Below are 22,088 nucleotides of genomic sequence, written 5' to 3' on the forward strand. Positions count from 1 at the left end.
ACAATTTGGCATCAGGACTTAATTTCTTTAACTTGTAATCAAGGACTTGAAAGGATTGTTGTTGCAAAAATTTCTTCTTTGAATCATCAGTCCAAGCTCTATCACACTCAAGATTTAACTTTCGAAATTTACTCACAAAGCAATACTTGAAAAATGGAGCATCGGGGAAAAGCACCATACTAAAATTCTGACACTCAATTTTCCTTAGCAAACTATGGTCGGCTTCATCATCTCTGGTTGTTGCCACCTCTGGAGATGGAATTGGATGGGATGAATAGGATTCTTTTTCTTCTTCATTCAACTGAAGCCATTCTTCTTTGAATTGATCGAGATCTTCTAGGCATTGATTTAAATGCAGAAACATCGGTGTGAAATATCCACCAAATGTTGGCTTTTTAGCACCACAGCTGGCTTGGATTGTTACAGTGCATCCGTTCTCATTCCAAGGGTGTTGTCCCTCCATCAACATTCTCAAATCATCAGCAAATATCCCAGAATAACAGCTGTCCAAAATCAAAACAAGGTGCTTGTTGTGCCTCACATGTGGTTCTGGATCATGAATATTCTGTGATTTACCCTTTAAGGCTGCAATCCATCCTTCCAACACACCATGAATATCACAGAAACCAATATCATGAAGGCATAGTTCTCCACCTTTCACAGTTCGGGTTGAAGGCGCTGGCATAAACTGATGTGCAACTGATCTGCGAAACTCCACAATTATATCAGCTTTCTCCAAGCGTGGTATAGCAGAGGATCCATGCAATTTATTGTTTATAATATTGACAGTACCAAGTCCATGTCCTGCATAGTACCAAAATACCAGCTCTTGAGCATCAAGACTTCCTGTATGCAAAATTGCAGAGAAAGCATGGCTAAAAGCTGACTGAATCATTACCTTAAAATTAGATTCAGGCAGTGTTCTTTCCTCTTTTATCTTTTCAAGTTGTTCTGGTCCAATAAAGCTGGTGTCGAGAACACCCAGTTTTGTCACCCAATCCAAGACTTTTGCATAGTCAGCGAGTGTGTAAGTGACATCTTCTCCTTGAAATTTTGCAGTTTCAAGTATATCTGGGGAAGGAAGCAATGCACACCTTGCCTGTTTTTCCATCTTTCGTAACCTCTCTTCATCAAAACGTTTCCTCTCCTGCATCATTTGATTCGCTTTTTCTAGAATATCGTCAGCCATACTACTTAAACGATGAACCGGAGATACGCTGAAGTTTAAGTAACAATTAAAAGTTATTAGTGAACCTACAAAATGGCGATTTCGAGCGAGGCGAGAACAGTGACTGGGCGGGCGACTGGGGCGAGCAAAGAGATTTTTTAATAAACAACACGGATTGCTAGGAGGCGTCGATGTAGCCAATAGGCGCTTGGCTTACCATCCGGGACTCAATTTTGTGCGCCCCCCCACAAAAGTGACCCTCAAATAACCTTATCGACTAATGTTTTTGATACTAATAATGCTTAAACGCAATTTTCCATTGCATTCCATATATATATATATATATATATATATATATAATATATATATATATATATATATATATATATATATATATATTATATATAACTCCTCAACAAAAGATCAGAGATCTTCGCCAAGTGCCGCCACCGAGAAAAATTCTGGGCAGGAAATTTTAAACGCACGCGCAAACAAGAAAGTCGCACGTCATCAAACTTGTAACGAACTGTAATTTAGTCGCCTGATGATTGCCTCTGTGGCATGAAACTCAGAGTAGCGATGCCAATATTTTAAGAATTATGTAAATGAATAAATATATATTGCTCTATTTGCTTGCAGTATTGAGCACTCTTTTATCTCATACGAAGAATTTTCTTAATAATTGTTTATATATATATATATATATATAGCGAATCTGAAATTTTGCGCTTGCGCTTATTTCCCGCTGTTTTGTAAACTGTATTAGTTGAATTTTTTCCAAATATTACAAAACATTTATTCTATATAATTTTTATATAGATATATACAGTAGTACACTAAATATATTGAATTTTTACATATATTTCATTGATCCAGATTTTTATTATATTCGTTTTCTTATTTACAAGAAGATTCAATTAAATTTCAAATGGCCGAAATGGACTATTTTTCTTTTGGGAGTTCCGTGATGAAGGCGGAAGTCAAACACGGTGATGTAGCAACTCTACCAAACTTTTCTCGGCTGTATTTTCGCCTGACTGACTCCAGCTGGGTTTGGTTACTTAAAGACTTTAAAATTAAACTGGCAACCTTGATCATACATGGTTTTAACGATGCTTCCGAATAGGAACTGTAGTGTACCAAGGTAGCGTTCTAAAATGATATTACCTGAAATTTGGGTCATCATTTTGCATAAAATAGATCCCATGTTGTTCGTTCTACAGCTCTACTTACCCAGGACGAGTTATCGGTGATTTTCATCGCGACATAAAGTGCGGTTGCAGCCCGCTGCGAGGGCGGAAAGGTAACGCAACACTCGTAATCCAAGAGCATTAATTCCATGAAGAATTTTGCTAACGCATGTTGTTCTGCTGTCGCCTGCAAACAGAATGACTTTTAGTTATATAAAGCATTGATCGATCTTCTTACTGGATCTCTAGGAATAATAGTTCAATACTGATAGAGCTAGAGTATAAGTTAGTTTACGTTTCCTTCTGTAGTAACACTGGATCAATAAGAGATCCTTACTCGGCCTCTAGGAAGAACAGTTTAGAACTGATAGAGTTATCCAGTATAATAAAGTTAGTTTAGTTTAGGTTTCCTCCTGTAGTAACACTGGATCATTAAGAGATGATCCTTACTGGACTTCTTGGAAGAACAGTTTAGAACTGATAGAGCTATCCAGTATAAATAAAGTTAGTTTAGTTTAGGTTTCTTCCTGTAGTAACACTGGATCATTAAGAGATGATCCTTACTGGACCTCTAGGAAGAACAGTTTAGAACTGATAGAGCTATCCAGTATAAATAAAGTTAGTTTAGTTTAGGTTTCTTCCTGTAGTAACACTGGATCATTAAGAGATGATCCTTACTGGTTCATATATCCAAGTATGCATGCAAATATATACCACCAATACTCTGCACATATAAACAGTGCAACTTCCATACTGCACCTTTAAAGCTTTAGAGTTTCTTCTGAGGAAGTTTATGCACAAAGGATCACCGAAATTGAAGCCCAGTTGCGTGGACATCTTCTTTTCATACGATTTGATCATATCAGAACTGCAGGAATAATCCGTCACGTAGGCGAGATCAAGGATATCTGGAGCATAAATATCTTCTATTTTTGAGGCCAAAAACATTGCCGTGACACCAATCAGTTGTAAGTTTGTTTTCTTCTCCGTATGGCTGACCTGTAATTGAAAAGATTTGGATCACCAAGAGATCATCTGTACTGGACTTCTGAAGAACTAGTTTAGGCTGAACTGATAGAACAATCCAGTATGAAAAAGTTAAGTTTAGTTCAGGTTTCCTTCTGTAAGTTATAACGCTGGATGAATAGGAAATATATTTGTATACAAAAGAAGATACTTACGGCAAGATATCTATCCAAGATCGAAATAGCCAAAAATAGCGTTTCCTGTGTTAACTTAAATTTTTCATGAACGCTTATTAACCAGTCCACCAGGATAGCGCGCATTTTTACGTTGATCTCTTTATGCGACTGGATGTAGTTTTCAGGCACTTGATAGATCTCCTGGAACGAATAATACAAATTTGAAAACGATACTTTATGCTTGTTGTAAGATACTTGATTTTACCTCGCGTTTCTTTAAATAACGATATATTTCCTCGGCATATTCTGAACAGCAAAACGGATTATCCATGTCTTCGGCGTCAATGTCCACGACATCTTTATAATCAATTTTTTCCAAAGCTAAAGCTTTCAACCCAACAGATTCTGTCTCACACTGCAACGATTCTTTCGAGACAGCTTCCTTCCGAGCCAAGGTTGTTTTAGTACTCGGAACCTTAGATAAAGTTTTCTTCGTTTTCTATAGGAGAAACAAGAGAACTGCTTATCATAACATGCTGTAAACTATATATTTCCTACAAAATACTTTGGTAATGTGATAGCTAGCAGAATTGTGTGTCGCCTTTTAAGTGGTCTTGAGACGCCTTTTAAGTGGCCTTATGCGGGAGTTATAGTCGCTGATCAGTACCTGCACTATCGGCACTCGGGAAATGTTAGTAATCGTGCCAAGAGCATTTCTGATTCTTCGGGCCTGTTTTCCGCCGTCATCTTTAACTTTAAGACCAGCAGCAGGGATGCTATTCCCATGCACTGTGGTGATCTGCAAACAAAGAAATATAGGTCAATGACTTAATCAAACATCGACATTTAGGAACGTTTAGGAAGGTACAACTTGAAATAAAAGCGAAGATTTCTGTTGATGAAGCTTGCATCATTTACTTGAGTTTTAGACATGATTTGAAGCTTTCTTTTCAGTTCGAATTCGCTTTTCTTGAACAGGCACAAATGCTGGAAAGTTTACCGACCACGGCTTTGCTGATGTTATTTAAACCATCACGAATTATCATAACAATAATGAACCAGCCCTTGCTGACTTCACTGGTCTAAAGGAATTTCAAAACAATAGCTCGTTGATAACATGCAGAACGAGCGAGATTCTTTAAACAATGAAAAGACAATAGAACATTCTGATCTCTGGATCATGACTGGATGACATGAAGAACAGCGAGATTTGCAAAACAATAAAAAGACAATGGAACAACATGATTGATGGACAAGACTGTTATTATGCAAAAGACTGTGTGAAATATCATTAAATTGTGACGTAACCTTGCGTCGCATACTACCAGCCAATCAGCGATAGGCAGGGCATTTAAAAAGCGATGTTTTTTACATTTCTGCAGCTTTTGGTCCTGTTTGCCAGCTGAAGAGTACAACACTGAAGAGAAGACAAGTTCAAGTGCACGTTTCAAGAATGGCCCAAAGATTTGAAAACGTAAGGCTCTCAACTGCTCCCTTTTTAGACCTGATCTGTTTGTCATAGACCTCTGGCTTTTGGCTCAATCGCTGAGAGAGACATTGGTGATAAGCGTGATGCATTCTGATCATTCTAAGACTTTCAAATTTGCCAAAGCATAGCTTCACAACGTGCTCTTGAATCAACCTAAAATTATTCCCGCCTTAATTTGCATTAACTTTTATTATGTTCTTGCTTTGTTTTTAGCAACCTCGTATACATCATGGTGAAAACGCGTTCGTAGGACCACAGAAAGGAAAGGCAGCGATTCCTGGACATCGAACAGGCAGAGCAAGATCAGCTTTGGCTCAGCTTGAACAGCACACGAACAAACCAGAGGTAAAGAACGACATCTACTGCGAAAATAACCATTGTTTACATAATTATAACAAAAGAATAACTTGATAGGCATTTGAATACAATGCTACTGATTCTAAGCCGTAAACATTCATGACTAAAGCGTGAAACATTCAACTTTTATTCGCAGTTTCCGGTGGGAAAAACAGCCAAAGCTCAAGAATGCATTCCTCGTGGAGATCTTGTCGAGGGTGGTGCGGTCAAGATGAGCCGGCCTCGCGCCTACTCCGTCGAACCCATGGAAGCAGATCTGACAAAGTTGAAAGGCAAACCTCAGCAGTTTGTGGAAGTTCCTGATATCGACTGTTCAGACATCGACAAGGAATACGCGTGCGCCGAATATGCTAAACAAATCAGCCACTACCTAAAGGATAGAGAGGTATGCACAATTTTTACATGTTGATTTGGATTTGTGTCATATTTACTTTGTAATTTTTGCTCGTGAGCGTTACTTGGGAGCCGAAACAAAAGACTGAGGTCATTATCATTATAGTTCTTGTGATGAGAACCGCGTCTAAAACCCATTTCGTTTGTCCCTTGAGGCTCTTTACTCACAGTAAACCTATTTTTCGCTCTTTAGAGTGTTTATCAAGTGCCAAGACATTACATCAAATCTCATCAACACATTAACGAGAGGATGCGCTCAATTTTAGTCGACTGGTTGGTTCAAGTTCATGACAAATTTCGTCTCCTTCAAGAAACTCTATTCCTCACCGTCTCGTTTTTGGACAGATACTTAGCCGTAAGTTGTTTTATAAATATTGCCGTCTTTCTTTGGTTTCATGAAGCGAGATAGTCCAGCACTTACCGACCTCTTCAGTTTGATGAGAAATTGAACTCGAAAGTTCAACAATATTAAGTCGACATCTTGCTGTTATTTTATCGGTCGATATTTCAATACAAGCTTAACTCGTTTGCGGCGAGAACACTCCCTTGTATTTACCATTAAATATCTTCCATTTTCTTCCAATCCAGATCGATACAAAAGTACAGAAATGTGATCTGCAATTGGTCGGTGTGACAGCCATGTTACTTGCCTCAAAGATCGAAGAAATCTACACACCTGAGATTCGTGATTTCGTGTACATCACAGACAATGCCTACTCCCCGTCTCAAATCAGAGCTTGTGAGTCGAAGATGACTGCCGTGTTGGAATTCAACTTTGGTGACCCGCTTTGTATCCACTTTTTGAGAAGGAACTCGAAAGCTGCAAAGGTAAGCTGCTTCCTAAAACTTGCTTCACTTTAAAAGCTCCCTTTTCATCTACAAAAGACGGACTTAGTTTTGTAATACTAGAGTTTATTTTCTTTATCGTAACAGAAATATTTTTTTTTGAAGGCCGACGCTGAGAAACACACACTTGCCAAGTATTTCATGGAGTTGATGCTTCCTGACTACGAATGCCTTGCCTTTCCGCCTTCACAAAGAGCAGCAGCTTCGCTTTGCCTCGCCATGAAAATCACAGATAACTCGCCTTGGGTAAGTTGAGTTGATTTATGAGAGCAACTAGTTTTCCGATATCATAAGATTCTAACCTTTCTATTTGTTTCTCTGCCGTAACAGGATGCGACCACAGCACACTACAGCCATTACCAAGAGCCAGAACTCGTACCATGCATGAAAAAAGTCGCTCAGCTTGTATTGAAGTCCAAGAATTATGAATCGAAGCTTCTCTCTGTCAGCAAGAAGTACTCCAGTCAAAAGTTCTTCAGCATTGCATCTTCACCTTGTCTTACCTCGAAATTGGTCCTAACATTGGCTCAACAATGAACAACGATGCTGTAGAAAATGCAGAGAAATATCCTCGCTTTTCATGAATATCGTGTACAGTTATTGCTGCAGTTATCCCGACCCAACGAAGCCATTATTTCAATTAAATTTTTGTACAGTATGTATCGACCTCTGGCAGGAGAAGTTTTAAGACTATTATAGAACAGTCTTCAGAATTCCAGCACAAATAAATAGGACTTTAGATGTTTATATCAAAAATGACTAAATTTAAAAAGATGTCCAATTTGAAAAACGAAATAGTTATAATGTTGTACAAAGAAATCCAAATATTCAGTAGAAGATGTAAATATAGGTAGCTCATATTTTGTATAACCGATCTAGCTTTGTTAAGATTTAATTTGTATATTCCTAATTGATTAATTTGCTTCACTTTGACTACCATACTGTCACTTGAACGGTTTTCTACTTAGTTTTACTAAGAACATTTGACTTTGGCAGTGGTTTTGTACAATATCCAAAGACTATAGCAAATTAAGAATAATCAAAAAACCAATTTTGTAAATATTCATTTTATGTCAAGTTTGATAAATGTAAAAAAATCGCTGGCGATAATTAACACTTCAGTTACAATTAATTCAAACCCATGCATACTATTGCCTAATAGTACACATGCAGTATAATAAACTGTGTCCAACTAACCTATTAGTCGTTTGTTATACTTAGTATTACAAAAGCACAACTAAGGAAAACCCACCAGTGAGTTAAGTATTATTTTTCATACGTTACAATTCCGCAGGGCTGCACATTAGGGGGGATGATAGGGGGGGATTGTTACACCCCCCCCCCTAGCTTTGTGAAGTAAGTCCAAAAATGTCGGTCCCAAAATCTGTATGAGTACAGAAAAAGTCGGTCCGTTACGAATAATTTACATGGTCGAGTATACCATTTTCCGGCGAACTCGACCATGGTCCTATTTGCCATTTTCCGGCGAACTCGACCTTGGTCATATTTGCCATTTTCTGGCGAATATGACCATGGTCGTATTTGCCATTTTCCGGCGAATATGACCATGGTCGTATTTGCCATTTTCCGGCGAATATGACCATGGTCGTATTTGCCATTTTCCTGCCGTGCTACGTGCTCAGTTATCCCCCTAGACTGCACATGCGCACTTGTAAAAAGGGGTACTCAGAACGGGGGAGGACTGAGATCGTGACACCTGCTTTCATACAACCCGCCCCAGGCCCTTACGCGGTTAAATCAATATGGCGGAAAAGACGAGATGAACTTTTTTATAAAATAAGAATGCTTCAATTTTCATGCTTGCTTTTCGGTTGTTTTTGAACGACATTTGATTTACCAGTAGCTCAATTTTATTTATTTGTAGTGTGTTATAGCAAATAGTAAAAAATGGTAAGTACAAACGTGCTATTATTTCTTTTGTGGATATTCTAAATTGATTATTTCTGGTGTTGGATGCGATGACTTAGTATGATGACTTGACATGCGATATAATTTTTTTCCTCTCTAGGCTCGAAATGCAGAAAAAGCAATGTAAGTTTTATTATTTGTACAAATGAGAAGTCCATGTACAAATGAAAAAGCCAAAGCTCTGGTCAGGATAGCAACTAGAGTTCAACTGTTCAACTCCTGCAAGAGTATTTATAGTTGATACTCTTACAAAAACCTGTACCACACAAGAGTTATTTAATATTCTTCAAGATCTACAGTGTGAAATTTGCACACTTCCCAGTCAGGGCTGAGTTTTTAGGCTTTACCCCACAAGTAAAGTTCAACAATAGCTTATCTCAGAATTCTGGCTTTGTTTTAGAAAATATAGTTGCTATTATCCAGATATTCCAGTGTGTAATCTCATGAATGGTCGCTTCATAGACAAATAATTTGTTTCAGGGCAATGATGTCCAGATGGACTGCCATGCAGAAAGAGGAGGGTAAAGTTAAGGTGGGTGACGCCATCTTATACTACAAATGACATTTCGAACAAAATCTACTGTTAATATTTCACTGTGTATTCCTTCTATAGGAGAGAAGGCCATATCTTGCAACAGAGTGTTCAGACCTGCCGAAGGCAGAAAAGTGGAGGCGACAGGTTTGGGTTTTTTTCTTCATTTTTATACCAAATTCATATTTAGACTCAAGTTGTTTTTTTTTATACCTATAGATCATTGGAGAAGTATCGAAAAAAGTTGCTCAGATTCAAAATGGTGAGCTTTTTCAATTGAATTCTCTCTCAGTGTGGCTTGTTAGATAAATCTACAAAATTGCTTTGCATTTGCAGCCGGGCTAGGGGAGTTTCGAATCAGGGATTTGAATGATGAGATTAACAAACTCTTACGTGAAAAACGACATTGGGAAGACAGAATATTGGAGCTTGGAGGACCAGAATACAGGGTAAGATAGAATTGAAACATCGCAGTACATTAAACCATGCTACTAGCTGTGTCTTAAATTCATCTTCTAACATATAGCGATGATTTGCAGTTGTGAGCATGTTCTATTTGTTCATAGCTTGGAAAAAGTCTGTTTACTGTTCTCTCCAATAAAATTATCTGTCAGGAGTAGAATTGGCTCCAAAAATATAATTTAAAAACCTTTTACATGCTTACTTGGAGATACTTACATATTATGTACACTGATAGTCAGACCTGAATTACTGAATATACAGAATTGTTTATTTGTACCATAAAATTTTTTAGAGGATAGGTCCTAAGATGCTCGACCATGAGGGTAAAGAGGTTCCTGGCAATAGAGGATACAAGTATGTATAAAAATTTTCATTTAAATATATAATCATGCTTAACCAGCTTAACCAAGTGTTTCTGAAATAACACAGATATTTTGGTGCGGCAAAAGAGTTACCTGGTGTTCGAGAGCTTTTTGAACAAGAACGTGAGTGGCACTATTTTGAATGAACATCAATATGAAACTGTGTTACAATTTTTTCATTTTTTGTAAAAATAGCGCCAGCGCCTCCAAGGAAGACTCGAGGTGAACTGATGAAGAAGATTGATGCTGATTATTACGGATATCGAGATGAGGATGATGGTGTTCTAGTTCCTCTTGAGAAAGAAGCTCAGAAAGAAGGTATGGTTATGTGATTGTAAACACACTTGTTACATTCACTGTACAGTGGTTTAAGTCATCAATTTGTAGAAACAATATTGCATGTATTGATTATCCTTGGAGCTTTCAGTCAGTTTACCAGGCATTCGTCAATGCAATACCATGCAATACGTTTTGTAGCTTTAGCAAGAGCTTTAGAAGATTACGAGAAACGCAAGGCAGCTGGCGAAATTCCTGAAGTTGAAGAGGAGGATATTTATGCTGCAGCGGCAGAAACAGCTGTATGTATACGCTAGCTCATTAGCCAACATTGCACTCAGATTTCTATGTTATGTCAGATGAATTCACTTGTCTGTGGAAAATTAATATATGCTTCAATTTGTGCGTACTTTATAGGACAGCGATGACGAGGGTGATAACGAGGGGCAGGATGAGGTTACCTTCGTTTCACACGTCCCAGTGCCATCACAAGAGGAGGTGGGTGAATAACGCCATCTTGTTTTTAGTTTATCTTAACCATTTGAATAGTAATTTAAATTATTTATATTACCTCATATAGGTTGAGGCACTGTTGGTTCAAAGAAAGAAAATGGTAAGAACAAATGAACAATATCATTCAGTTTTAAGTTTTAGCATTCATGACATCAAAATATATTTGTACATGTATGTTCCTGCTACCAAAGAAATTTCAATGTGTTGTAATTTAGGTTAACATTGGTAATTTAATTTCCGTTATTAGGAGCTTCTTGAGAAATATGCAAGTGAAACTTTAATGCAACAAAGTCAGGATGCTAAAACTCTGTTGGGGATACAATAGGATGTATGTATGTATCCATATGGGTTCATATGTATGTCTAGGGATGTCTTAGGACCTTTATATCCAAATGAACATTTTCACCCAGCCACATACAAATGGATCCATCTCATTTTGTTGTTTGAGCACTGAACTGGTAACTGTGTGCCAGAGATGTACATAAAAGTTCTGGGACGTCGAAACTCTAAACCACTAGCTATCACAGCCCTCACAATGAATATTCATAAGACACTATTGTTAACTTTTGATAATCAACATTTGATAATGAAATGCTGCGAATAAATATGGAATATTCACTACAGTACAGAGCTTTTCATCTGGATCAAATTGTTTTCGCCCAGGAAAGATTAAAGTGCTGATTGTCAATGCAATAATATAACATAAAAAAATTCAGCCATTCTTTTAAAAATATTTTAATAGTTCAAATAATGCATAATCTCTCATAAACCAGTACATTAATCATAAGCTGTATGTTAAGTCATCTTTTAAACTTCAGTCATAACCAGCATAAAACCTTGATAGAAAGTCTGTTTTATTCTCTGGGTAAGTTTCTTTAAAATATCTCATAACATGAGTTCTTTGTTTCCAAATTTTATGTGTTTCTTCCAGCTCCATTCGACCCTTGGAAAACAGAATATAAGAATATTGTGAATGGTGAGCTTAGTTTAGATTTCTGTAGTAACACTGGATCAATAAGAGATGATCTTACTGGATCTCTAGGAAGAACAGTTTAGAACTGATAGAGCTATATATCCAGTATAAATAAAGTTAGTTTAGTTTAGGTTTCCTCCTGTAGTAACACTGGATCAATAAGAGATGATCCTTACTGGACCTCTAGGAAGAACAGTTTAGAACTGATAGAGCTATCCAGTATAAATAAAGTTAGTTTAGTTTAGGTTTCCTCCTGTAGTAACACTGGAACAATAAGAGATGATCCTTACTGCACCTCTAGGAAGAACAGTTTAGAACTGATAGAGCTATCCAGTATAAATAAAGTTAGTTTAGTTTAGGTTTCCTCCTGTAGTAACCTTGGATCAATAAGAGATGATCCTTACTGCACCTCTAGGAAGAACAGTTTAGAACTGATGATCCTTTTAACTTGGTTTATACTTACCTTAATCACAAGCATATCAATGGACTTGATATCTTTGATCTGAGCATGTTTTCGAAACTCCTCCTTAACTTTTTCCCGACCTTGTCGTACTGTTATGTCCAGTGCATAGGCATTTACTGCCCTTGGAACCTGCAATTTGACCAGAGTTCCATTTATACAAGTAGTTTCCATTTCCCAAGTATTAATACATAAAATTTAGTGCTACCAATCTTCTTTTATTGACAAGTTAAGTTGTCAGGCATTAGACAGGGTAAATGCAAAAATATGGGTAGATTTACAAGTCAATAATACAAACTTAAAACAACACACAATATTGTAATTGAATTTTTGTCCGGAAACTAGAATGACATACTGTAACACTCAATCTCAGGTAATTTTTATTTGTAATTTTTGTACCCTAAAAAGCGATTAACATGGAAAAGCACGCACTCAAAGCAAAGCTATATCTACCTCTCTATACCAGGCACGATAAAGGTTTAAAACTCTTCGTCGAGCTTCAGCAGAAGACTGCGAAAGCAACGGTTTTGTGGCAGCACTTACTTTAGAAACGGACGCCATATTTGTTGCATTGGTCGCGGATATATCCTTGGGCCTGGATCGAGTCAGGGCAACGCCCTAAAAACCCCCACGTCTCAAATAAGGTTCGGCGCATGCGTGTGTGGGAATCGTGGTAACCGTAATAATCTCCAACGCTGACTTGTAGTCTAGAACCTGTAAAGGACTTTGTATGCATTTCATTTAGGGCAGATCATCTCAACTGTTTTCGGGTAAAATAACCATGGCGGTTAACATGACAGAATCTGTCACGACCATAGATAGACATTTATCCCCATTTTCGTGGCGTCCTAGGCGTGTATTTCTCTATCATCCAAATAATACTAGAAGGTTAGGGGCGAAGCTTACCTTATACCAGCCCTGTACCACAGCCTGTACCAACCAGTGGTACCAACCCAGTGTACCAACCACTGGTACCAACCTCGTTCCCAGGATCTTCTGTTGAGATTATACCAATCCAGTCACTGGGATTATCACAGCTCAGTGGTTCCCGCGCTTTTAACAATTTTGTCTCTTTAAACATTTTGTAAACAGAAAAAAATTCCTTTAAAAAAACTATAATTTGAGCTTGTATTCGTGCTTTTTTTCTCGTTCTAACCATCATGCCTTGTATAGAAGAATGGATGTCGAATCCCTTGCTACTGATAGACCAAAAAATGGGTAGGAATCGCTGTTCTTTGTTGAATTGAATTTGTACACTTGTACTAGTCTTCTTTCCTGCACGTGCAAGAAGATTTGATATGTTTTGCTTTATTCACTCTGTAGAGTTTGACGATGAGTGTCTCATAAAGCAGGTTAAAGACTATTTTTCTGAGAGAATACAGCAGAAAAGCCTTGATAAGGTAAGATAAATATACTTGTGGTAAAATTTATACCCTGTTCAGCTCATGTGGTAGTACTTTACCAACTTCACCAATTCAAGAGGAGTTAATTAAAATGAAACAGTTAAACCTCTCGGTAGTAAGTGCAACCAGTGAAACAGGGTGTAAATATAGATATAAAAATAAAGTGCCATTAGATTAGGCAGTGGCATAACACAAATCGGGCCCTCCATCAACCAGCCATTTGAGGTTCCCCTCTGCTCCACTAGAAATATACTGAATGATGGTATTTAAGCTTGGGTGTCCCCCATTACTTTGGACACCCTGGCACCCCATAGTTATGCCACTGAGATGAGAGCATTTGGATATATTGTAGTCTTGGTAATATTGTTTAAATAACAAACTATATTCTCTTTAGATTCAATCCCTAAATGACAAAAGCCTTGATCACATTAAACCTAACACCTTGGTGAGATTTCGATGTATGATCCAGGATATGTTTGAGCCGGAGTACTACCTTTCCAGATATGAAACCATTGAGACTGACAGTGGGACAAAGGTATGGTAAATTGACTTAAAGTTAATATACTTTCTGTGTATTCCCTATTTGAAGGGGAGTTGTCAGAAGATACACAACTTCAAGATAAGTGTACCTCCTAGAGGTAGCAGATGCGCACCTCCCCAGGAATTGCTTCACACCTCCCCTTGGAACATATTTAGGCCTTCTTCTGTTTTTTAACATTTATCCCTCCATTTCTTTCAAGGAGAAACATCTAGGCTTGTACCGTGACGTTGCTTCATGCAAGGTATATAATGTCTTGAAAACTATCATAATATCTTTTTGTTAACATAACAATTACAGTTTCCATATTTCTCTATTATGGCAGCCTGGACAACAAATCAACATGGACTGTCCACAAAACAAAACAAGAGAAAGACAATGCTTTTACTGTGTTCCAATACCAGCTGAAACGACATGGGCAAAGAAAATATCCTTTCTACATTTACTTCAAACATATAATAAAAATCTATCTTATATTGCATTTATTTGTTCGAATATTCTAAATATTCAAACTACTGGTGTGAAAAGTGGTCAATGTGGAAAACGTTTTCCTTAACTATGAAAATGCTTATGCCAAAGCAGCTAGCCCTAGCCATTGCCAGTCTGGATCAGTTGCAACTGCTGGGACGTCAGGAATGTTAAAGAGAAGTGTTGACGAGTTGCAGGAAAGCATCACTGATGGTGAATGTTTTCCAAACCAGGGTAGCACAATGGCTGAAGGTAAATTTTGAATTATATTTAAACTGGAGTTTAATCATAGTTCATAGGCAATGTTCTATGAATTTTGAATATAAATAAAGTAACAAAACATATCTATGAAATAGATATGATATACAACATGTGACTCAGTGTCCATTGTAGACGATCAAGGTGGTGACAACAAGAAGACAAAATGGGAGAATGATCAAGGTATGCCTTTGTGGGACATCATTGGAAACACAATAATTGGAGAGCTTATATACTCATATGTTCATGTTCTGCATAATCAATTTCTTTTAAAATCAATTGTCTTTACAGTCTGTCAGTATATGACATGCATATGGTCTCCCCAATTATCAGTGCTTGCTAGCTAGGCCACTGCCCACTTCACCTGTTACAAATCTAAGTTATAAAATAGTAATAAAGTTCCCCATTTTGTTTCCGTATTCTAATAAATGACTGAATTATTGATTAGAAATGACAAGAACTGTCTCACTTGGGAATGCAGACCTCAATTTTCCTCTGCCTGATGAGAAAGGTTCGCCCTGTATAATAAAGGTAATTTCACTATCAATAAGTATATTTACTGATATGCGCTAGCCAAACCTACAGCCATTATGTTATCATATTTTTTGGTTCACATGTACCTACAACAGACATTTTAGTACCTCTTTACTGTGTTTGCATATATATGCATACTTAATATAGCTATCATTGGAACCTTTGGATGAATTTTTTTATGGAATTTTAAAGTAATTTCAATAAACCTTTCTCATAATAACATCAAGTGTGGAAAGTTGGATGCTACACACATTTTTATTGGTTTGCTCATCTAGTTTGCGGAACCAATCAGACTTAATGTAACATAATGCAGGCTTTCCATGTTCAACCTCATTATGAGATAAAGGTCTAGCAGAACCTCAAGTGGCTATTTTAACAAAAAGGACCATTGTTGTGTAGGCATAAGAATCATGCTGTCATATTTTCCTAGATTTACGACGATTCAGAATCTTATAAAGTCAATGATATAGTTGAGTTTGTTGGCATCTTGAGTGTTGATCCACAGCTTACTCATTTTCAAAACCAAGGGTAAAGCAAATCTTATCAATTCAGTTGCTGCATGGTGTCCCTGGATGTGCCTACTTTGATACTCATTGAAGTCTCTGACTTTTCCCCCACGCAGAGATCAAATGACGTCACCATTTGATGTAATGGAAGTTGAAGAAGATGATCCGCACTCCTTGCCATCCTCCATCGTCCCTCGTATCCACGCGGTCCTCAGTTTCAAATTGGAACATTCCAATCCATGTCTGTCGTCTGACTTGGCCGGGAACGGTACGTATGGTGCAAGTCAGCAAGATCTAACTGTTTATAGACTACAAAGTTTGTACTTAAAATATGACAGTATATAACTTAGCATCAAATGTGGTATAACAACTGCCTAAAATAGACAAAACTCGACGTTTCGACCTGAGGGCCTTCGTCAGGAGAGTTAGTTAGAAGGCTCTCAGGTCGAAACGTCGAGAAGTGTTTTGTCTATTTTAGGCAGTTTTTATACCACATTTGATGCTAAGTTTTTTGAAGACGCTGCCACGCTGCTTCCTGGTTATAATGAAAGTATATAGTTTGCCCTAGGATACAGTTTGCCCTATAAATATACATCACGGATCTGGCGGGATCTATTTATTTCTCCTATGAAGTCGGCTATAGTCTGTCTTCGAACATCAACTAAGATATCACAGTATATATAGTTTATCTTCAAGAAAAATACTTATATGTTATAACTTTTATCATTTTTTGTTCTTTTAGAAAATCTGTTCAGTGAAGTTAGTCAAGTAAGAGAAACGCTCCTGAACGCTTTTGAAAATATCTTGTGCGGTGATCCTTTAGCAGCTGAATATTTGCTGTTACATCTCCTTTCGACTGTGTGAGTATTGCATGGTTTTTGAATAAAAATTTGCAATGCATCTTGACTGCCTTACCTGATCCAGGTGCTATAGTCAATACTCAGGTACGCTACGAATGATGGATGAGGCGTTTTGAGCCGTGTTCTCCGCCCATGATTTCAATAATTTACAGATTGAAACTTCTTGATCAATGAAGAAATATCTGACTGAGGTGCCTTTCAATCGGAAAGCTATGCAATGAACGGTTTAGTTGTTTAATGCGCGAGAAAATTGCTTTCTTACTGTTAGTGTGCCCTTGTTGGCTCCTCCTATAGAAAGATATCTGAGGTACCCCTTAGGAAAGCGGCGGTTGTCAATAGTGGGGGGGGGGGTGCCCCTTGAAAACACATTCTGAAATCCGAATAATGATCTGAATAGGTTAAAGAAAGCGCACGATATTTGTGTTAAGAGTTTCATTCTTTCCTATAGATATTCTCGACCAGATGTTTTGGCTCTGGGCAAATATGCTCTAAACCTCGTTGGCTGTTCAAACGGTGTTGCTAAGGAAGTGTACAAAATAGTGGAATATTTATCTCCAAAGGTATGTGATGCTGTGTTTCTAAGTGTTGAGAATAGTTTGCAAGTGTAAACCTTACATATTATTATCACATGACGCGATTGAGGTTCCATCATTAGCGTGGGTAGTAACTATGCGAGTTTTATCGATCAAAATGCCCAATTATATTTACTTCAAAGTGTTAAACCGATGTTAACTATACAATAGATTATAATTGATTTTCAAAATACCAGGAAATTGAAACTCGCAGTAGAATAAACACGATATAATACCATTTCAGCAAAACAAACAAAAATGCTATATTTGCACAACTGCTACGAGTTATGTTTATGATATGACTTCATCTTACTGCTACAAATACTCCCGACTATTATCCCCAATTTTAATTTCTACTTGTTACTACGGTATGGCTATATAAGTGCATCTCTTTTTAATGTTTATGATATGACTTCATCTTACTGCTACAAATACTCCCGACTATTATCCCCAATTTTAATTTCTACTTGATACTACGGTATGGCTATATAAGTGCATCTCTTTTTATCCCCATTAAGTGTTTTTAATGTGTTTTTTTTCTCAATTCTAATTCAGTTTCTCGTAATTCTTAATACTGTGATCACCAGAGCTTAGTCTGGTATACTTAATGTCCGTCTTTGGAGGCAATTCAAAGCCCCTGTTGAAATCTATGTAATGAATTTCTTGCCCAACATGCCGATACCCGATGGATTGTGGTGGAATGACCGTCACGATATCATTCTTGTATGTCACTCTCAGATTCGATCCTTTCAAAGACTTGTCAACGAACTCGGAGAACTGTTTGTTCCCAACCCTGGGAGAGCCAAAGGTTATCAGATCTGTATCGTAGCCATTCTTTGCCAATTCAACAGCGGTTAAGGTTGCCTGTGCCCCACCGAGCGAGTGTCCTGTGACAACTACCTTTGAGCCAGGGTGAGAATGCGAGAGAGCGCGGACCCTCGCGAGCATCTGAAGTCGTACTGAGTTGTAGTAGTTTGAGAATCCAATATGCACCTCGCAGCCTGTGCAGCTTTTGTAGTCTCGTTTTAGGAACTTCAAGTTTGAATACCAATCTTTAGCGTCAACGGTACCACGAAACGATACGACAATCTTATTGTCTTTGTATTCTACAAAACCATGTACCTTTTTATCGCTGTCGACGAGTGTCGATGTAGATGAATCGGGTCTCTCTAAATAAGCCTCGGCTGCGTATTTGACCGCATTGTGAATTCTGCTTTTCAACACACTATCAGTGATCGGCTTCAGAGGTGAACTTGATGAACCCGAACAAAAGCTTCCTGTTGGGCAAGAAAAACATTTCACAGATTCTGGAAAAGAGTACTCGCCAACTCTGCAAGGAATTGGTATCTTGTTGACATAAGGACATCGACTACCAGCAGGACAGCTTTCGCATTTAGTTGAGCCAGTTTTAAGGTTGTACTTCCCTGCTTTGCACCACTTGCAAGATCTCTGTCCTTTCTGGTCTTGATATTTTCCTTTCCTGCATTTCACTGGAACATAACTTCTATAATAACAATGATGACCCAGAGGACAAATATAACATTTTGTTCTGCCTGTCTGAGTATTGTATTCGCCGCGCTTACACCATTTGCAAAATCTCTGTCCTTTCTGGTCTTGATATTGTCCTTTCCCACATTTCACTGGAACATAACTTTTATAATAACATCGATGACCCAAAGGACAAATATCACATTTTGTTCTGCCTGTCTGAGTATTGTATTCGCCATGCTTACACCATTTGCAAAATCTCTGTCCTTTCTGGTCTTGATATTGTCCTTTCTTGCATTTCACTGGAACATAACTTCTATAATAACAATGATGACCCAAAGGACAAATATCACATTTTGTTCTGCCTGTCTGAGTATTGTATTCGCCATGCTTACACCATTTGCAAAATCTCTGTCCTTTCTGGTCTTGATATTGTCCTTTCCCACATTTCACTGGAACATAACTTTTATAATAACATCGATGACCCAAAGGACAAATATAACATTTTGTTCTGCCTGTCTTAGTATTGTATTCGCCATGCTTACACCATTTGCAAAATCTCTGTCCTTTCTGGTCTTGATATTGTCCTTTCCCACATTTCACTGGAGCATTGCGCACATAATAACATCGATGACCCATAGGACAAATATCACATTTTTTCCTGCCCGTTTGAGTATTGTATTCGCCATACTTACACCACTTGCAAAGTCTCTGTCCTGTCTGGTCTTGATATTGTCCTTTGCCACATTTCACTGGAACAGTATTTTTATAATAACAACGATGACCAGCTGGGCATATCTTGCAAGATGAACTACCTGGATTCTCTGCGTAATATCCCGCTTTACAACCGATCCTTCTGTTATCACCCGGGCAGAAGGAGCCGGTAGGACAAGTGTAGCATTTGTTGTTATACCAGCTCTTGTACGATCCAGCCGGACAATTCAGGCAACAAGCTTGTTTGACAAGAATCAAACATAACAGAAACGCATAGAACTTCATCATTTTAATGCGATTTAATTGAAATGATTGATTTGACCAAAGCAAATTTGAACGCGCAATGGTTCTTCGAGCCGGGAGAATTGACAAATATTCGGCACAGAGTGCGCAACTTCAACTAATATTTCCTTCAGAGATAAATCCTAGTATCGCCTGAATGAACTGCTGAAGCCAAACACAAAAGGTTCAATAGACACCAATTAAAAAGAAGAGAAATGATAATGATCTTTACAAATCTTTTCAAATTATAATGTTGTATAATTTTGTTTAATTTGACAGTGTTGCGCGTTTCCAATGACTATTGAAAATTTAAACAAATCGAAATTGGTACCAAAGAAAGATTACAAAACCAACAGATTAACTTCCGGCAAACTACAGCTCAGCGACAGTGAGTATATTTTTGAATCGGTTTTATCAGTTCTAAACTGTTCTTCCTAGAGATCCTGTAAGGATCATCTCAGTATTACTACAGAAGGAAACCTAAACTAAACTAACTTTATTTATACTGGATAGCTCTATCAGTTCTAAACTCTTCTTCCTAGAGGTCCAGTAAGGATCATCTCTTATTGATCCAGTGTTACTACAGGAGGAAACCTAAACTAAACTAACTTTATTTATACTGGATAGCTCTATCAGTTCTAAACTGTTCTTCCTAGAGGTCCAGTAAGGATCATCTCTTATTGATCCAGTGTTACTACAGGAGGAAACCTAAACTAAACTAACTTTATATGCTCTAAATACTTTCAGATACTCGTATTGTAATCGATGAAACAGCCTTGGAAGAAGGTCAACTTGATAATAATGGTAAAATCATCGTAATCTTAGGTGTTATACGGAATTCCTCTGGTTGAAACGATATATCGACCAGGTTTCATAGCTCTGACCTTCAAGTTGTCTCAAGAATCACTTTTTTCTTTCGTAAAGGAGTTCAAAATATTGCTGCAATAAACCACCTCATCTCATGGCAGAAGCTACAATATGATTTTGGATTTTATAAAACGGATTTCTTCACAAACGTGGTATGTTTGTTTGCAACTACAAGACTCTTGTTTGCACTCTTGCTTCGTATAAAAAGTTGATATTCTCAACCATTGCTTATTAATTGCCATAAGTATGTATCATGTCAATCTTATACAAACTTTACAGGTAATCCTTATATTGTCCGAAGGAAAATCCTTATTACAGGTAAGATGCTACAAATTCCACTTCTTCTGACGAACAAAACAACAATAATAATAAGAATCACTGAAACCTGGGAAAACATGCAATGAATATTCTCTCCTTTGCATTCACGTAGGCTGACTCTCGCATCCAAATTGTCTCCAAGAAACCTCCAGTATCTTTCGAGAAAATTTGTCAAAACTTTGACGAAACTTTTGTGAACAATGTGAGAAAATATCTTGGTCTTGCACGCCTTATAAAATATGAAATAAGCCATGATGCTCAAAAGGTAGGCATTCTGATGTTCTGCATGGAGAATTTTGAATCAAAGTTTTACCATGAATAAGCGCATCACTTCTCGAAAACGTTTAGAATCTGCTTTAAAAGTTGTGAGAAGATTCAAAGTTTACTTTTTGCGGTTTTGTTGTTATAAAAAGTTTCATATTTTAGTTCATAGAAGAGGATTTCGTTCAAATGAGGCAAGCAAACCCAAGTGGAATTTCTGTAGAAAGATTCCATTCCCTTCTAAGCCTTGCAAGGTAAGAGCAATGCTTTATTCAAGCAACGATCGACTTGCATACCATATTGTACATCTTTAATGCTTTTTTCAGACTTGTGGCTTTAAGCCGTGGACGAAAACACCTTTTAAAAGAAGACTGGATTAGAACAAAACACATAGAAGAGTTAAGACAAGATAGTTTAACTCGTGGAAGATCCAACCCATAATTTTTGATATCTATAAAATCTTTTTCAGTCTCAAAAAATTTTCTATATACTCTCTTTTTTTTCTCAAAAACATACGAGCTAATGTAACCTATAAGGTGTTTAGATGGTTGTATAACCGCATGCAGTATCTTTGTAGAGTAAATTCTGGAAATCAGGTGGACTAAATATACCGATATTCTCGACTTAGTTATTGAAAAGATTTGTCAAGGTCAAATAATACAATTGTGTGTTTTTTTCTATGAATGACTCGGGTGAATTAATATTGTGATGGTGCTGAATAATAATATTAATACTAATATTGTATTTTGCGATCTTTGGTTTGCTATAACTCCAAGTCTCCAACGCTCTGTCAACTGAGTTTGTGCTATCCCCCCCCGTATCAATTTTGAGAAATTGGAGAACTCTCCCCCTCCCAAATCTGCGCCACCTCCCAAATCTGCGCTCCCCCCGTATCTCGAGAAAATGGAAGTCTCTCCTCCCTGAAAA

At 37.5% G+C, this 22,088-nt stretch overlaps 6 protein-coding genes across 8 annotated transcripts; 3 read left to right on the forward strand and 3 right to left on the reverse strand.

Annotated features, from left to right (window-relative positions):
- Positions 1–2,049: 2,049 nt before the first annotated feature.
- On the reverse strand, positions 2,050–4,525 carry LOC114529458 (G2/mitotic-specific cyclin-B-like). Of its 2 annotated transcripts, none has more exons than XM_028551268.1 (7): positions 4,419–4,525; positions 4,168–4,299; positions 3,766–3,999; positions 3,540–3,701; positions 3,118–3,357; positions 2,402–2,545; positions 2,050–2,320 (listed from the first exon to the last, which is right to left on the reverse strand). In XM_028551268.1, exons 1-7 carry the CDS (start codon positions 4,431–4,433, stop codon positions 2,111–2,113), a joined length of 1,137 nt encoding a protein of 378 aa, XP_028407069.1. In that variant the 5' UTR covers positions 4,434–4,525; the 3' UTR covers positions 2,050–2,110. The 2 variants fall into 2 exon arrangements, with proteins under 2 accessions (XP_028407069.1, XP_028407070.1); XM_028551269.1 differs by having other exon boundaries at positions 2,272–2,335.
- A 355-nt stretch (positions 4,526–4,880) lies between these two features.
- LOC114529418 (G2/mitotic-specific cyclin-B-like) lies at positions 4,881–7,602 on the forward strand. The gene is made up of 7 exons (XM_028551226.1): positions 4,881–4,974; positions 5,203–5,334; positions 5,483–5,731; positions 5,933–6,094; positions 6,328–6,567; positions 6,691–6,831; positions 6,916–7,602. Exons 1-7 carry the CDS (start codon positions 4,954–4,956, stop codon positions 7,120–7,122), a joined length of 1,152 nt encoding a protein of 383 aa, XP_028407027.1. The 5' UTR covers positions 4,881–4,953; the 3' UTR covers positions 7,123–7,602.
- A 745-nt stretch (positions 7,603–8,347) lies between these two features.
- LOC114529422 (pre-mRNA-splicing factor ISY1 homolog) lies at positions 8,348–11,273 on the forward strand. The gene is made up of 13 exons (XM_028551228.1): positions 8,348–8,496; positions 8,615–8,637; positions 8,995–9,046; positions 9,128–9,193; positions 9,266–9,308; positions 9,383–9,495; positions 9,801–9,862; positions 9,938–9,993; positions 10,066–10,188; positions 10,348–10,448; positions 10,564–10,644; positions 10,727–10,759; positions 10,907–11,273. Exons 1-13 carry the CDS (start codon positions 8,494–8,496, stop codon positions 10,982–10,984), a joined length of 834 nt encoding a protein of 277 aa, XP_028407029.1. The 5' UTR covers positions 8,348–8,493; the 3' UTR covers positions 10,985–11,273.
- Positions 11,274–11,406: 133 nt separating this feature from the next.
- On the reverse strand, positions 11,407–12,674 carry LOC114529459 (NADH dehydrogenase [ubiquinone] 1 alpha subcomplex subunit 6-like). The gene is made up of 3 exons (XM_028551270.1): positions 12,546–12,674; positions 12,096–12,224; positions 11,407–11,602 (listed from the first exon to the last, which is right to left on the reverse strand). The coding sequence occupies exons 1-3, from the start codon at positions 12,651–12,653 to the stop codon at positions 11,474–11,476; spliced, it is 366 nt and encodes a 121-aa protein (XP_028407071.1). The 5' UTR covers positions 12,654–12,674; the 3' UTR covers positions 11,407–11,473.
- A 493-nt stretch (positions 12,675–13,167) lies between these two features.
- LOC114529308 (mini-chromosome maintenance complex-binding protein-like) lies at positions 13,168–21,869 on the forward strand. 2 transcript variants are annotated; one of them, XM_028551064.1, is made up of 20 exons: positions 13,168–13,310; positions 13,416–13,492; positions 13,890–14,030; positions 14,236–14,277; positions 14,359–14,460; positions 14,600–14,753; positions 14,895–14,942; positions 15,208–15,290; positions 15,724–15,821; positions 15,916–16,067; positions 16,542–16,659; positions 17,108–17,219; positions 19,995–20,103; positions 20,463–20,519; positions 20,640–20,734; positions 20,862–20,900; positions 21,013–21,165; positions 21,327–21,415; positions 21,488–21,632; positions 21,664–21,869. In XM_028551064.1, the coding sequence occupies exons 1-19, from the start codon at positions 13,253–13,255 to the stop codon at positions 21,600–21,602; spliced, it is 1,842 nt and encodes a 613-aa protein (XP_028406865.1). In that variant the 5' UTR covers positions 13,168–13,252; the 3' UTR covers positions 21,603–21,632; positions 21,664–21,869. The 2 variants fall into 2 exon arrangements, with proteins under 2 accessions (XP_028406865.1, XP_028406864.1); XM_028551063.1 differs by having other exon boundaries at positions 21,488–21,869.
- LOC114529307 (proprotein convertase subtilisin/kexin type 5-like) lies at positions 17,649–19,945 on the reverse strand. Its single transcript, XM_028551062.1, has one exon. The coding sequence runs from the start codon at positions 19,719–19,721 to the stop codon at positions 17,778–17,780; it is 1,944 nt and encodes a 647-aa protein (XP_028406863.1). The 5' UTR covers positions 19,722–19,945; the 3' UTR covers positions 17,649–17,777.
- Positions 21,870–22,088: the final 219 nt, after the last annotated feature.

Source organism: Dendronephthya gigantea, unplaced genomic scaffold (genome assembly GCF_004324835.1).
Source record: "Dendronephthya gigantea isolate DGI-Jeju-01 unplaced genomic scaffold, DenGig_1.0 000056F, whole genome shotgun sequence".
Lineage (NCBI taxonomy): Eukaryota > Metazoa > Cnidaria > Anthozoa > Malacalcyonacea > Nephtheidae > Dendronephthya > Dendronephthya gigantea.